The sequence below is a fragment of the Zingiber officinale genome, chromosome 3A, assembly GCF_018446385.1.
Source record: "Zingiber officinale cultivar Zhangliang chromosome 3A, Zo_v1.1, whole genome shotgun sequence".
Classification (NCBI taxonomy): Eukaryota; Viridiplantae; Streptophyta; class Magnoliopsida; order Zingiberales; family Zingiberaceae; genus Zingiber; species Zingiber officinale.
Genome location: NC_055990.1, coordinates 155,592,981 through 155,608,690, shown reverse-complemented (window position 1 = coordinate 155,608,690; position 15,710 = coordinate 155,592,981). Strand labels below are relative to the sequence as shown.

At 36.8% G+C, this 15,710-nt stretch overlaps 2 protein-coding genes across 4 annotated transcripts; one reads left to right on the top strand and one right to left on the bottom strand.

Annotated features, from left to right (window-relative positions):
- Positions 1 to 1,460: 1,460 nt before the first annotated feature.
- On the top strand, positions 1,461 to 9,136 carry LOC122052937 (zeaxanthin epoxidase, chloroplastic-like). Of its 3 annotated transcripts, none has more exons than XM_042614698.1 (16): positions 1,461 to 1,984; positions 2,122 to 2,284; positions 2,540 to 2,614; positions 2,695 to 2,795; positions 2,893 to 3,008; positions 3,252 to 3,463; positions 3,674 to 3,765; positions 4,049 to 4,163; positions 4,300 to 4,403; positions 6,554 to 6,599; positions 6,701 to 6,765; positions 6,840 to 6,929; positions 7,022 to 7,076; positions 8,297 to 8,385; positions 8,461 to 8,500; positions 8,850 to 9,136. In XM_042614698.1, exons 1-16 carry the CDS (start codon positions 1,491 to 1,493, stop codon positions 8,928 to 8,930), a joined length of 1,938 nt encoding a protein of 645 aa, XP_042470632.1. In that variant the 5' UTR covers positions 1,461 to 1,490; the 3' UTR covers positions 8,931 to 9,136. The 3 variants fall into 3 exon arrangements, 2 of the variants coding, with proteins under 2 accessions (XP_042470632.1, XP_042470631.1); XM_042614697.1 differs by having other exon boundaries at positions 8,461 to 8,548; XR_006132133.1 differs by lacking the exons at positions 8,461 to 8,500; positions 8,850 to 9,136 and having other exon boundaries at positions 6,701 to 6,758.
- A 373-nt stretch (positions 9,137 to 9,509) lies between these two features.
- Positions 9,510 to 12,600, bottom strand: LOC122052936 (triacylglycerol lipase OBL1-like). The gene is made up of 5 exons (XM_042614696.1): positions 12,123 to 12,600; positions 10,878 to 11,071; positions 10,752 to 10,785; positions 10,058 to 10,674; positions 9,510 to 9,978 (listed from the first exon to the last, which is right to left on the bottom strand). The coding sequence occupies exons 1-5, from the start codon at positions 12,427 to 12,429 to the stop codon at positions 9,718 to 9,720; spliced, it is 1,413 nt and encodes a 470-aa protein (XP_042470630.1). The 5' UTR covers positions 12,430 to 12,600; the 3' UTR covers positions 9,510 to 9,717.
- Between the last annotated feature and the right edge of the window lie 3,110 nt (positions 12,601 to 15,710).

Sequence of the window (15,710 nt, the reverse complement as noted above, 5' to 3'; positions counted from 1 at the left end):
TCTTGTATACATAAAAAAAATTCATTTAAAAATAAAATTAAATCACAATTAATTAGTAAAAGAACAACCAGCTTAGTGTTTAATTCAGAATCTCAACCTTTTATTAAGTAATTAATTTTGATAAAGATTAAAATAAAATTATATTAATAATCTTTTTTTCTTTAGCACTAAAAATAATTTTCATTCTTTATTTGTAATTTTCTTTGATTATTTTTATATAAATATATATACTATGACATTCTCTTTAGTATGATTGGTAACACCACGAGTATAAAAATTTAAGTACTTTGGGTCGATAATATTAGAAAGTATGATTTTTTCGATTTTTTGGCTAAGATCAAGAGTAGTATATGTTCTTATTAATTTAATATCTGATATAAAAATTTAAATTAATTTTTTATAAAGAAAAATCTATTAGAATAATTTACCATTGGTATTCTTGAATATCATTCTTATATTATACTACTGTATAAAACATTAATTTATACATATTCATGTATTATATAATACAGATAAGACATAACCCATGTTAATAAAAAAATCTTATATTTTTCCACGATTAAATTATTTTCTATCAAATAAAACATATTTTCCCTCATAAATAAACCACAAATGTCACAGATGATGTATTATTTCCAAAACAAATTTTTATAAAGCACGTTTCCCAGATTTTTTTTCCCTAGAAAATAAACAAAGCACAGATGCCACTTTGTCTTTGTCCTAAACCATTTTGCGCCACATTCACAGCATATCTTATCGATCGTCGGACCATTACATCTCCAACAGTATCACAAGACCGACCCACTTTTCAGTTCGCTACAGTGTGATGATAAACAATAGGATCAATGGCGAATTCAGGAGGAGTGGGAGTGTACTTGAGCATCCTCTTTTTCTTAAATAATTAAATCAATATGTTATAGTTCGAGGGACAAGAAGAAGAAAGACAAATTTCAATTTCCTTCTTTGAATATCATCTTCTTTTTTTTTTTTATCTGGATTCATCACTAAATAGGATAGATTTTATACAGAGCTATTTAGAAGCTAATGAAGGTTTGAATCTTACTTTTAGGCATATTACATTTGAAAGTTTGAATTATCTGTGACGTTGGATCGTTGATGCACCTTTGTTTCTTAATTTATCTGATGATTGATAAAAAAAAATAGATTAAGTCGTTCGTTTTTCAAACTAATTGGATAGTGAAAATCGAAATAACTGAATTATCAAAATAAAATAAAATTTGAAACGAATTAGGAAGCCCATCAAACACTCGAGCAGTGAGACGAAACGAACTAGACCACAACTAATCATGTGGCAGTAGAATGTTACTTCACCCAGTTTGTCACGCTGCACCCACCTGCCACGTTCCCCAATCAACACACCCCACTCACTCGCTGACCCCACTCACTCGCTGATCCACCACCACAGCTTCCCAATAAAATCAACCCCCCACCTGAGATCAGTTTCTCCTCTAGTGTATTTCCAGTTGCCAATGGCGCTCCTATACGGTGCTCCTTTCCATTCGCCTCCGCTTCCCTTTCCCAAGATCCACCACTCGAACTCCTCCCACAGCTTCTTCTCCGACGCCTCTTCGGCTTCCGCTAGCAGTGGCTGCTGTTGCAAGTCCAGGAGGCGAAGCTCCAGCGCGGTGGCGTCCGCAACTGGCGCTCCCGTTGCCGTTTCTGTTGCCGCATCGGAGCCGTCGGTTGCGCCGCGTAAGCTGAGGATTCTGATAGCCGGCGGCGGGATCGGGGGGCTGGTGTTTGCGCTGGCGGCGAAGAGGAAAGGGTTCGAGGTGTTGGTGTTCGAGAAGGACGTGAGCGCGATACGAGGGGAGGGGCAGTACAGAGGCCCAATCCAGATACAGAGCAATGCTCTGGCGGCGCTGGAGGCCATCGACATGGACGTCGCCGAGGAGGTCATGAATGCTGGCTGCATCACCGGGGATCGAATCAATGGGTTGGTGGACGGAATCTCCGGGAGCTGGTGCGTCCTCTTCTTTCCTTTCTTGGCTCCAACTTTGATCTGTGTCAAACTTCATAAACTACTGAGTCGTTATAACATACGAGCCCCAAATTTCTTGGCTTATATTTATTGTGTTGGTCCAATATGCTAAAATTCAGGTACACCAAGTTCGATACTTTTACTCCTGCAGCAGAACGAGGGCTTCCAGTTACCAGAGTTATCAGTCGAATGACTTTGCAACAAATATTAGCCCGCGCTCTTGGTGATGACCTCATTCTAAATGACAGTAATGTTGTAGACTTCGTAGATAATGGGGACAAGGTAGATTATCATTCCGATTAATGGTTGTACTTTGTTTCATATTTGCCATTCTGATTGTTCAATATGGTTACTACCTGAGGGTGCCAACTATCACAAGTTGCGAAGGCCTATCAAAGTTATTCACAAGGTTTTGGGTTCAAAACTCACCTTCATGAATGCTTGAGGGTTCTCATAGTCATAGCTATTGTTATTATCTTTTTTGAGAAACTATTTATAATAAATGATATAATATAGAGGAATGCTACGTGCCACCAGGTAACTGTGGTACTTGAGAATGGGCAGCAACATGAAGGTGATCTTTTGGTTGGAGCTGACGGAATATGGTCAAACGTTAGTTGTTTATTGAATTTATTTTATCTAATTGTTGATAATATGATAGATGTAAGTATGATTGGATAAATATATTTCAGGTACGTAAAGTTCTATTTGGATTCACAGAAGCATCTTATTCAGGCTATACCTGCTATACTGGTATTGCAGATTTTATTCCTCCAGATATTGAAACCGTTGGGTATATTTCTTATTTCTTTTGAAGATTTTATGACCTTAATATTAACACTAATTTCTAATTTTAGTTGCCTGCTTTTGTTTAATCTTTGTTTATGAAGGTACCGGGTATTTCTAGGGCACAAACAATATTTTGTTTCTTCTGATGTGGGTGCTGGGAAGATGCAATGGTATGCATTTCACAATGAGCCTCCTGGTGGAACTGATGTTCCAAATGGTAGATATTCTAAATTTAATTTTTCATTTTCCGTTTTCAAATGGAAATGGCAGGTGACATAACAACACGTGTTATCAATTGAGATGAAATTGACAAATTCAAAAGTGAAATCTGAATCACATAATCGTGGATGTGGATTCTAGAGTGTTTAACATGGAATTTTGAGTGGTTAATGAATAAATAGAAAAATTAGGAATTTTATTTACTCTCTATGTTTAGAGTCTTGCATATCTTCTTTTGCAGGTAAAAGGAAAAGACTTCTTAAAATATTTGGTGGCTGGTGTGATAATGTTATAGATTTACTAGAAGCAACTGATGAGGAAGCAATTCTTCGTCGTGACATATACGATCGAATACCAATTATGAATTGGGGAAAAGGTCGTGTGACATTGCTTGGTGACTCAGTCCATGCAATGCAACCAAATATGGGTCAAGGTGGTTGCATGGCCATTGAGGTGCTTTTTCATTCTGTTTACTTTAATCATGCAGTAGCCTGTCTTGTCCTTTCATAAGATGATAAGATACTTCACCATGGATATTAGTTTTAGCATGTGAACATGAAAATGTCCTAGAATTTTCATAATCTGTTGTGTGTAGATAGAAAGTTCATGTCATGTATTTCTTATGGATCTTAAATTTAATGACTAAAATCTATCATTTTGTAGGATAGTTATGAACTTGCTCTAGAACTTGAAAAATCCTGGAACCATAGTGTTAAAACTGGGCAGCCAATGGATATCATATCTCCTCTAAAGCGGTAAGTTGGAAAGGCACTTATATATTTTATTGCACATTATATGGATTAACTTAATGCTGCAACATGTTGTAAATGCTTTACTTATTCTGTTGCATTTGATTACTGTAAAGTTACTTCTCATTGATGCATATACTACGTACTCTCTCTTTCTTAGCCTGGGTATATATCTGTTCACGCTTCCTTAGTTTGTGCAGTATCACATAAAATACCAGTGCTTCTTGACATATTGATAAACTTGTTACTTTACTTTGCATGAGTTAACTCGTTTGGTTGTTGCTCTAAGTTATGAGGAAGAAAGAAGACTCCGAGTTGCTGTCATATACGGAATGGCACGAATGGCAGCAAACATGGCCTCCACTTACAGGCCCTTCCTGGGCGTAGGATTAGGACCCTTATCGGTATGGACACCATACTTGTAGCCTCTCGATTTATCTCAATTCTAAAAACTGAACCTTGAATTCTAGAACAATCTCCCCTTATTTTGTCCTTTTTTTCTTCAAAGTTTTTTTTTTATTAATAAAATTGGTTTTGTAGTTTTTGACCAAGTTTCGGATTCCTCATCCCGGAAGGGTTGGTGGGAGATTTTTGATAAAACTTGCAATGCCGCTAATGCTCAATTGGGTTCTTGGAGGAAATAGGTAAAATTTGTGACATCTTACTTTTGTCTATTATTAATCAAATGCGCACCATTTTGAATCTTTTTTTTTTGAGACTATCACTTGTATCTTCAATTTACATAATAAAATGACTTTTATACCTATAAGCATCCCCCACCTATGGAGAACAATATCCTAGGACTTAGAATGAAATTTTATTATATATGTAACTTTTCGATAAAATACAAAATCATAAAACAAAAATTATGACCATTTCTCTAGACTATACATCTACAAACATCAATTCAATGGGTATTCTATTCTAGGCAATATACCACTACATATGATTGACTTAACGAAAAATTCTGAATAACAATATGACATATGCCAGATCTATAGTCAGATGACTCAGATACAAGTTTGTCATGCGTCGAGTGAGTTCTTGATTGGCACACAATTAAAATCAGCATGCCCTTGTTCCCGGCTAATGAACTATGCTGTGAATATGCTAGACAGCAACCACAATATGTTCTCACACAATATCATCAAACACGATAATGATAGTAACAAAATCTGTAAATTAGTAAAACTGTAGTAAGTCTATAACAAAACTTCTCTCTTACATATGAAGTACAAAGTGTGAATTAAACCAACAGAAAACCGAGTGTTGTGCAAAACTCCAATCCTAATCGTAGTGATTTCTCAAAACAATGACACTAGTTTAATGCTAGCTCTTTGGCTAATCAATAGATGAGAACAAACTAAAGATTTTCAATAATACTGTTATTGGTATGAGAGCCTCCCAAGAATAAGGACAAAAATAATAAATGACCAAAGGGAATGCAGTACACCATCTTTCAAGTTAATTCATATACAAGTATGAAACTCTATCATGAATCTCTATATGCACCTATATATATGGGCACATGGTCAATAAAAAAAGCTGGATGGATCACCTAAATAGACCCAAAGCCTGTTTCAATGTAAACCAGAACTTTGGTCTCTCATCAAAGTCAATAGCCTAACAATCGCAGACCTGTAGTATCTCCAACGATGTGATCCCCGATTAGCTAGCATCCAACTATCATAGACCACCAGCATCTCCAAGGTCATGTTGTCACAAGTTGAGTATTAGCAAATATCATAATCTCCACATTCCCTGTTACTCATGAAAGTTGTGATCCATAATTAGGCATAGTCATAAGGCATACGTGCTCTAAAATATCCCCAATTTGATTGTTGATCATGTAATAACTCCAACACAAAATTTAATGACCCTTGATATTGCATCATCCACTTTCAATATTGATATCTATCTCCCAATAACATGTGTGCAGTGTTCCAATTCCTATCCATACCATAAGCACACCATGATGGTTCAATCAAATTATTCATGCTTTGCCTTTGCTGAACTTTGATAACTAAAGGTCTTATTGCCACACTAAGATCCACCCTGATGTCATGGCGCATAATGAATTGCTCTGGCTTGATGCTTAAGCATGTTACACTTGCTCAAAACAACTAACCTCAGAGTTTAGCACATGTCTCATCCTCTACAGTTACCTAGTCTTGCAGTGTATGCACCATGCACCGTGAGTATTCAAGCATGATTAACACTCATCTACATATGCAAAACCTTAGGAACACGCAACCAACTCAGTGACAACTATACGCTGTAACAATAGAATGGCACCTCACCTACTTCACATGACTAAAAACAAGTCCCACTCATGGTCTTGAAGTAGTTAGGCAAACACTATCTCACTTCCTTACACATTTTACATGATTCTCGTTTAGGAGCAAAGGCTCTCACTGAAGAATCATCATGGCACAATGTCAAAATAACAATGTAACCAAACACATCATTCTCTTCATGTCAAACTCAAAATAAGCCCTAACTCCTAGTGTTAGGATGCACACTATCCCTGTGCCTAAGAAAGAGGCGCACAATTCATCCATAACCTTGCTTCTCAAATCTCGACAGTAGATCTCCTAGAACCTTTTTTTCTCGAATCTCGAAAGAAGATCTCCCTTCCAATTCTTTGGTATCCATAATTGGTTCAAAGTATAGAAACATGATTAAAACACTTTAGGTCGCCATATTAGTATACATTTAATCTTGAGTGACTCAAAACGAATGCAAAACGATAGTGAAGATTAAAAATTTTCTCAAGTTTATGTTGCTTTTGCAGCTCAAAACTTGCTGGAAGACCATTAAGCTGCCGTTTGTCAGACAAGGTAGGTAGAAGAGATTGAGATATGGAGCAAATCTCTGAATTGTGAGGTTCAGCTTGAGTATGAAAGTGCTACCCCAATATATTACATGATCACTTTTGCAGGCAAGTGACCAGTTAAAAAGATGGTTTGAAGATGATGATGAAATGGAAAGAGCTATGGGTGGGGAGTATGTATTCTTGTGTTATCACTGAAATTTATAATTGTTTCCGACATACACGGCTTATTTGTTGTGGCATTTAGGTGGTATCTTTTCCCTACATCAATTGGAGACGGTGACACATTAAAACCTATCCATTTGGTCAAAGATGTGCATAGACAATTAGTAATTGGGTAATTTTTACTCATTATTTCTGTTATGTAATTTTTCATTAATCTTCATTCTTGTTTCCAAGTTATCATAACAATATTATATAAATTGGCAGAAGTCGGGTGCCTGCTGATAAACAAAAGGGATCAATTGTGATTAATTCACCACAGGTTAGCCAGTGAATTCTAATCAAAATTGGCTGCATCTTTAAATTATTGTGCAATTGCTTAGTTCATAATCTGACAATAGTTGGGATTCATAGCTGTTGTTATTGTTGTGTGCAAATTAATTGGCTCCTCTCAATAAGAATAAAATAAATCCTTTCACTTGATTAACAAATTATTGTTTTCTTTTTAGTTTGTTGATGGAATTTTTTCATCATATATGCTAAAATATTACAGTTTAAAATGTAATAATGCATGCTCAACAACTTAGAAAGTTTTACATTCTAGCAGCACAAGGTTAAAAACATTTTACAGGAATAATTTTGTTCTCAAATTGATTAGTTCACAGTGCTTTTTTAAAGCTTTTTAATTATAGAACAATTACTTTGATCCTTGGTGCTGCTGATGTCGTGTGACCTAGAGGTCACAAATTCAAGTCTCGGAAATAATCTCTTGCAAAAGCAGATTAAGGTTACATACAATAGACCCGCATTGGCGGAAGCTTCGTGCATCGGGCTACCTTACTCTGATCCTCCACAAAGTGTCGTTTAGGACTAGCTTAGGAACATAATGAATAAGGTAGGGGTTGTCCATAGCATCTGGAAAAATTATTTTATCAATTTAGTTCAATCAATTGCAAAAGTTCATGGATGGTGTCATATATTTTTATGGTTTTCTTGTCACTATTTTTTTTTGATAATGTATCTGGAAGCAAACTCCATTTCAACGAATGTGTGATTTTAACCCAGGACCTTGAAAATATAAGGACTTTACCAACTTAATTATTAGATTTGATTAGTAGATCATTTGTCCCAGAATCTTAACCTATGAAGAAAGGCTCCAATCTACATTTGTTGCCATTTACACTCTTCTCTTATGATGAAATGTTAATGCAAGCATATCCAAAGGTGTCGAGAAAGCTTTGCAATATCAGGTGTCTACAAGAAATTCCTGAGATGAGGCTTTCATCAATCTTGCTTTCTGAACAAGAACTGGATGCTATCCTCCTTATATTGAGACCATGAAAAATGATCATGTCCTGTTTTGGATTGCTAGTGACTTCATTATTGAACAATTTGAACCGTGTAACATCAATCTAGATAAATCTGTGACACCTGACACAGTGAATTGTGGACTGATGAAGGGAGTTTAGAAGTATAGGTTAGACTTTAGAGAATTATTCATGACCTAGTGGTTTCGTTTGACGAGTTAATAACTTCTTGCAGGTAGCTGAGGAACATGTACGTATAACTTGCAAAGACAATGTCTTCTTTTTGACTGATTTGCGTAGTCAATATGGCACCTGGATTACTGAGTAAGTGAAAAAAAATGACTCATTTTATTGCTTTTGTTAGAAAGAAGAATTAATTATTTTCTCTTTCAAATGCAGTAAAGAATGGAGACGGTATCGCGTGCCTCCTAATTTTCCTGTACGTATACACCCATTTGATGTCATTGAGCTCGGCAATGATAAAAAGGTTGTTGATCTTTTTCACTTAGCATATTTTAGATTCGCAGCTGTACGTGTATGTCCATGTTCATTAGAATCAACATTAATTAGCATTTACAAAAGCTGCTAGTTAAATTCATATTCTACTATATTGTTTACCTTTTAAAGTAGAGCATTATTTCACCAATATAAGATAATATTTGTTTAATTCTTATTATAACATATATCAAAATATTAGTCAACGAATATGAAGAAAATTTTGATTTATGTTCTCATATCTATTTTATTGCAGTATAAAAATATATACGTTTTTTTATATGTTTCTTCAGGTTACTCTTAGGGTGAAGGTAACAAAGGCACTGCCAAAAACACATACCAACGGAGAACAGCCAATCCTACAAGCTGCGTGATGATATCGGGTTATGCTCACTGGTCATAGTTCATTCACAGCAGTCATAGCAAATAATACATTGTATTACAGTTTGTTGATTTGATGTCTCAAAGGGATACACGTCTTTGTTGCACTTACGCAACTTCTGTCATTCAAGTTCGATCCAAATGAGAGAAATTAATCCAGAAGGGAACGCAGATTCTGTTCCCTTTCTTTTTCTTCCAACTATACTTCCACTTTTCCATTAACACGGTAACCTATTTCTACGCTCTGCCATGCTAGCCATATGATAATGGATATATCTAGATGTTGAAATTTTTGCAGAATACAAAACAAAAGAGTTTTTTTAAATGATTCTCAAAATACGGAGAGAGAATAACAAAACAATTGGATTGTTCGGTGAAACTTAATCCCGTTTTTCTTCAAATAATTTGAAGAAACAAACTACGGGACCCACCTCATCATGAGAAGGGAGCCTGGTCAAAGACATTTCTCTTGCTTTGCAATTGCATTCGTCTTCTACAATTATGAGAAGTAGCAATATGACAGCATACAGTCATCTGTAAATTCAATTAACTAACAAAACTCTAGAAAAGTATAAATAAAAACATCAATCTTTTGTGGACGATCATCATTGCTAAATCAACGACCATCTTTTTTATGGCTAAACAAAGAAAAATTAATTAATGCGTCTCAAGTTTCGCGTAACAAGTTTACCAAATCAAAAAACTCATTATTACTAGTTCATACGTGAATCCCATACGATTCATTTGAAAAGGAATCCTTTAACTACTCGCTGAATCTAATTACTCTGAAGTCGCATCCACAGCAACTGCCATAGTTCCCAATCTCGTGCAGTTGTCATAGTCTTGAGGGGAGTGCGGCGGCAAGCCAGGAATCACCAGCGCAAACAATCTAATGAACCTCAAGAACCACCCTTCCTTGAATTCTGGCCCTTCAATGTACCCAATCAGGAAGCTTCGTTGAAGCTCCCACAACGCATTCAGGTACTTGGGAATCACCTCCAACACAGAGAAATAGTTCTTGTTGGGTTCCTCCTCCATCTCCTGTGTCAAGCGCGCATACACCCACAAATCATGAATTGTTGGTGACGTTTAGGTAAATTCAGCGATCCAATTACATTACCTTTCCTCTGTAGAGGCTGTTGAAGTAGATGCACGTCCCGAAGTGCTTAAACAAGAGAGCAGAGTCATCGTAGGGCACCCGTGGCACAATGTCGTTGCAGTAGACATACCTGAAGTACCTGTTCTTGGGCTCATTCAAGCGTTGCACCATGAACTCCCCAAACTTCTCATCTCCCACCCGCGGCTGCCCAAACGTGTACACTCCCTCTAGCCTTTCCAGCAGCCGCCACTCCTCATGCAGCACCAAGATGGCCGGAAACAGAATCGCGAGTGCTCCGCCAAGGCTGTGGCCAGTGACCAAGAACTTTGCCTCGGCCCTGCTCCGCAACACCTGCTTAAGCTTCTCCCTCATGACGTAGTACGCGTAGGGCCGTGTTTCGTCGCTCTGGTTCAGGTCCGCAGGCCACCCAAGCTTCGATTGCAGGCCCAACGCCTTCATGAAGCCACGATGGACCTTGCCGACGTTTGGAATCTCATACCATGAGAAATCAACGTCGGTGGACCATTGAGCAGCGTCGAATGGCTCGGTTCCTCGAAAGGAAATCACAATAAGCTCGGCGCCATCGGCGGTTTTGTCGCTGAACATGAATGCTTGTGTGCTGTACTGTTTTTCAAAGTCTGCCATCACATTCAATAAGTTCTAATGCTCCAAACCAAAAAACTCATTGTTTTGTAAGGAAATCTCAGAGTCTTACCGTTCCAACAATTGTAGAATCCCAAAAATTCCTTCTGCATTAATATCGAATCATTCAAAGATGTGAGCACTAGCTGTGACGAGATAATCAATTTCATCTTATCATTATAACGTGTGTAGGACTTACTTCCCAATTATTTTGGACTATGCTTCTGATGGAGAGTTCATTTTCATAAGCTAATTTTGCGGCCATTATGGATAGTGCTGCCAAATACTTGTCATCGCTTGGTCTGATGCTCCTGTCCAGTTCAACTCTCGTGTCAATGAGTCCAATACATGATCTATAACTGGATGACTTCTTTTCCGGAAAAACCAATTTCCCTAGGAAAAAGACAATATTGATGCGATTTAGAAGCTAAATATATGTGGAAATTGAATCCAAATAATTCAATATCACCACAACCTTGTGTTGTAGCACAACCAACTACATTGATTCATTATATAGAATGATAAGGTATCCTAGACATTATATAGAGTAACCTTACTGTCAGGCATGTTACGGCTGATTCTCCTATCTAGCTTGTAGTGCACTTCAATCCAAGGTAATTAAAAGGACTTCTTCCTTCACTTTTTTTTTTTTTTAATATATAAGTTTATATGATCATGTTAGCTACAAACCTCTTTATAGTGAAGGAAGTCAATTTCTTTTATAAAGATTAAGTACCATTAAATTGGATGCTTATCTGTTTAATTGGCTCACTGATCGATATTTTTATTTATTCCCTATGTTGCAAAAGTGCCCATGTCTCCAGACACTTGACAACGTTCATCGAGTGTAGTTTGTGTTTGTTTCAGGGTTTATTTTCATTTTTTTGGGGGAGAAATAACTAATTTTGTCTAGCTATTTCCGTTTAATTTGACTATTTTTTTCCCCTTTAAGTCTGAAATAAAAACAAATAAGCCAATTTTTATTCGAAATTAATGTAAACTGCTGCTAATTTCAAGGAGGAAAAAAAACAGAGTTATGATCAAGATATAATAATAAATACACCAGTTTTATTATATAATAACTATTGCTAAGCAAACGTGATAAGAACAATCGACCTAGCAGCTGACTCGTATAATTAATTAAATTCTGAGAACACGAGGGTTATAAAAAATAGGGAAATAATTAACGATGCACTGAACATGAACTGTCATACAACAATAACAATTACATATAATATAATGTCACTGCTAATTGATAGGAAAAAAAATGTTCATCTTAACTATTAGGAATCAATCCGAGTCGAATAGCATTCCATCCAATTAAATGGCTTAATTTTGATCAGAAACGGGTTGTAAACTAAAATCCAAGAAAAACTTCTAAAAATATACTGCAGATTTGCTCATAATTATATCATTCGTTTAATTAATTAATTAGTATACTGGCCTGTGAGGAGATTCCACAAGAGACAGAGCAAGCCATTGTTGACCATGAGAAGGTTTAGCCAGAACTCGATCGCCAGTCCCATCCTGGCTATTGGCCTCCTGGAGAAGAGGAGGATCTTCTGCAAGAGAAGAGAGACGAAGACGGCCCACCTGCGCTTTGCCTCGTCGATCTCGGTGTCAATGGGGCAGTAGACCGACTGGTTGTCGGAGACTCTGGGCGAGAGCAGGAGCCGGAGGAGATCGGAAACTCCGGCCTTGTCGGGCCTCAGCACCAGGTAGTCGCTGAAGCCATCCACCTCGGAGCCCATCGAGGTCGACGCGATTAATTAGCCTGATTTTGTTTTGAAATGGGGGAAGAATTGAGCAACAATGGCCGAAGCTTGCAGGTGCAGTATATATATTTGGAGGAAGATGAGCGTGCCAAGGCACAGGCGCAGGCACAGGCTCAGTCTCAGGCGTAGACAGCACGCTGTACGCGTGACCGAAAGGTCCGATGAGCCTGTTTAAAATAGTTATGACCTTAAATGTGGCCAACAAATTGTTTGGGCATAAGGATGACTATTATATTTGATGGGAGATTTCCATGTTTGTTTTCATCGAGCCCTACCTGCATGGGTCTATTTCATCTATAAATGATCTTAATTATGCACAATGAAAGCTTGATTTCAATTTTATGCCATTTCCAATAAAAAAACATATTCTCCTATTTTGAAGGGAAAATTTCATCCGACAAATAATCATGGAATACGTGTCTCTGACATACCGCATCATGAACATTGGATGGCCTATGTCAAGTGGAAGTGTAATAATCAACGTAGCCCATGGTATTGGTCACCAAGCAAACAAAGTTTATGGCCTAGGGAAAAGTCCATGATGGGCACAAGCGCAAGTGCCATTGACTTGGCAAAACAATCTTCATAGACAAAACTATTGAAAATCTGATCTATGAAAAACTATTGAAAATCTGATCAATAGTTGTTGAGATCAAAGGATGTTCATGTATTTTTATATTATATGATATTATCCACTTTAGGTCTAGATCCTCATAATAAGGCCCCCCCTCCTCCCGTGAGCATTCAGTCATCCTGACTTGTTCCGGGTCTCCCCGCAAGTAACATGTTGTGCGAAGAAGGGGCAACACCTTTCAACCTCTAACGTGCGGAAGAAGAGGAAGAGAGAAAAGAGATCGAACGGAGCAACAAGACAAAAACGCACAAAAGGAGAGCAAACACGAGGAAGGAGAAGAAGAGAAAGAAAAAGAGTTACCATGGTTCGGCGGCATGCATACTCCACAAAAACGACTGAAGCTTTATTAGAATTCTCTCTACATAAGAGAATCACATCTAATGATTCTTGTGATTGTTGTTGTACAATAAGTTTAGAATGATCCCTATAAATAATGCATAAACCCTAGACCCAGTAATATCACAATAAAATTTTGTTATGAAAAATCGTAATAGAATTATATTATATAAAATCGTAACAAAATTTTATTACGAAAAATCTTAACAGATTTTTCTTCCATAACATCCATTGCATTGACCTCGTCCAAATATGAGCCACCCGTCAACACAGCTGGATCGGATCAATCTTGACCTGCTACGGGTCTATTCACGAGCATTCGGTCACCCTGACCTGCTTCGGGTCTCCCTGCGAGCATCCGATCACCCTGACCTACTTGCCTCCCCGCAAGTATCCGATCACCCTGACCTGCTTCAAGCCTCCCCGCAAGCATCTAGTCATCTTGACCTACTCCGAGTTCCCTGCGAACATCCGGTCACTCTGACTTACTTCGAGCTTCCCTACGAGTATTTAGTCAGCCTGACCTACTCCGAGTCTCCTCGCAAGCATCCGGTCACCCTGACATACTCCGGGCCCACCCTTAACTTCGTTCAAGGCCGCCCAAGTCAAGTATGTCTCATCAAGTCTAGGTATAGGTGATTCTATTGGTGGTAATACTATCCATGCATATTCTTCAAAACCTATCCTTTGTAGATATCAATAAGACAGGGACAATAATGCACTCATAATATTCCTAATAAAAACTTAATGTCAGAGTTTGTTGACTTGCTTAATTAATTTCAATGGTGTCATTTGGTAGGGCAAGAGTCGAAATGTATACATATTTGGAAGTTAATAAGCAATTCTTTAAAAGTTACATCTTGTAGATCTTTTTTGTATCTTCTCAACTTTTAGAGGGAGGTTCTAGGCTACTAAGGCTATTATCGCCATCAACTCCTCACCTTCTGTCATCAAGTTGAATTTCCCCGGAAGCAATCAACTCTCTGATCTTGTGAAACCTTACATCAATGTGATTGGTTCTCGCATAATACACCTGATTCTTTGCCAAATAGATAACACTCTGATTATCGCATAACAACTTGACTCCACATTTCTGAACACCCAGTTCTCTAATCAACCCTGTAAGCCATAAAACTTCCTTCGCTGTTTCAACTGTTGTCATATACTCTGACTCCGTAGTAGACAACACAACAATAGATTGAATCATAAATTTCCAACAAATAGGTCCTCCTGCTACAGTGAACACGTATCCATTAATAGAATTTTGGCTTTTTACTTCGTATATTCACCGAAATAGACGCACGTGAAGTAATAGGGTACTATTTTACTTCATCCTATTATCGAAGTCGTATCCAAGAAAAAAGCGAAGTCTTTGACCGATTCAAGGAGGCAAAACCGGTTCAAAGTTGGACCGATGCTGAAGTAAAAAAACATCTTTTACTTCGTTTGTTTTATAATGTGTTGCAGTAAAAAATGATATATAACTTCACGATTTAAATGGATTGCTAAAGTAAAAAAATATCTTTTACTTCATCGGTTGTGTAACGTGCTGAAGTAATAGAGAAGATACGACTTCGCAATTATTAGACTGTGGTGAAGTAAATGTTACCTTTGACTTCGACACACTTTTAATGTGACGAAGTAAAAAATTATTTTTCAATTCGTCAAAATTAAATTTTATATATATATATATATATATATATATATATATCAATCTAGAAATTTGTCCATCAATCCACAAATATATATATATCCATAAATCCACAAGCATAACTAAAAAATACATCCACAAACTAAAAGTGTATCCACAGGCATGTATGTCCAAAAATCCATAATATAAAATAAAATATTTATCCTAACATACACGATCCATTTAGGCACCTAGATACGAGTAGATGAATTCGCTCCATTTACTTTTGACTTCATCATATTGAGATTGGTTATAATATTGATTCTTGATTGTTCCTGCAAACTTTTATATAAAAAAAAAATACAAAACTGCATTAGATTTATAAAATCTACAAAAATGCATTAGATTTATAAAATCATTACATTCATTATATATCATAAAGAAGAAACTCACCATCTTCTCCAACTGTGAATTTTCACATTCAACTATCTCTTTCATGTACCTCATCACACAATATCCACATTCAACAGAACCACTTTGTTTTAGATTACCTTATAATGTAATCAAAAAAGTAATGCAACAATTATAATCTAAATAATAAGAACTATCCATTCATGTCTTAATATATATGTACAATACATACCGTCAATTGCTTAA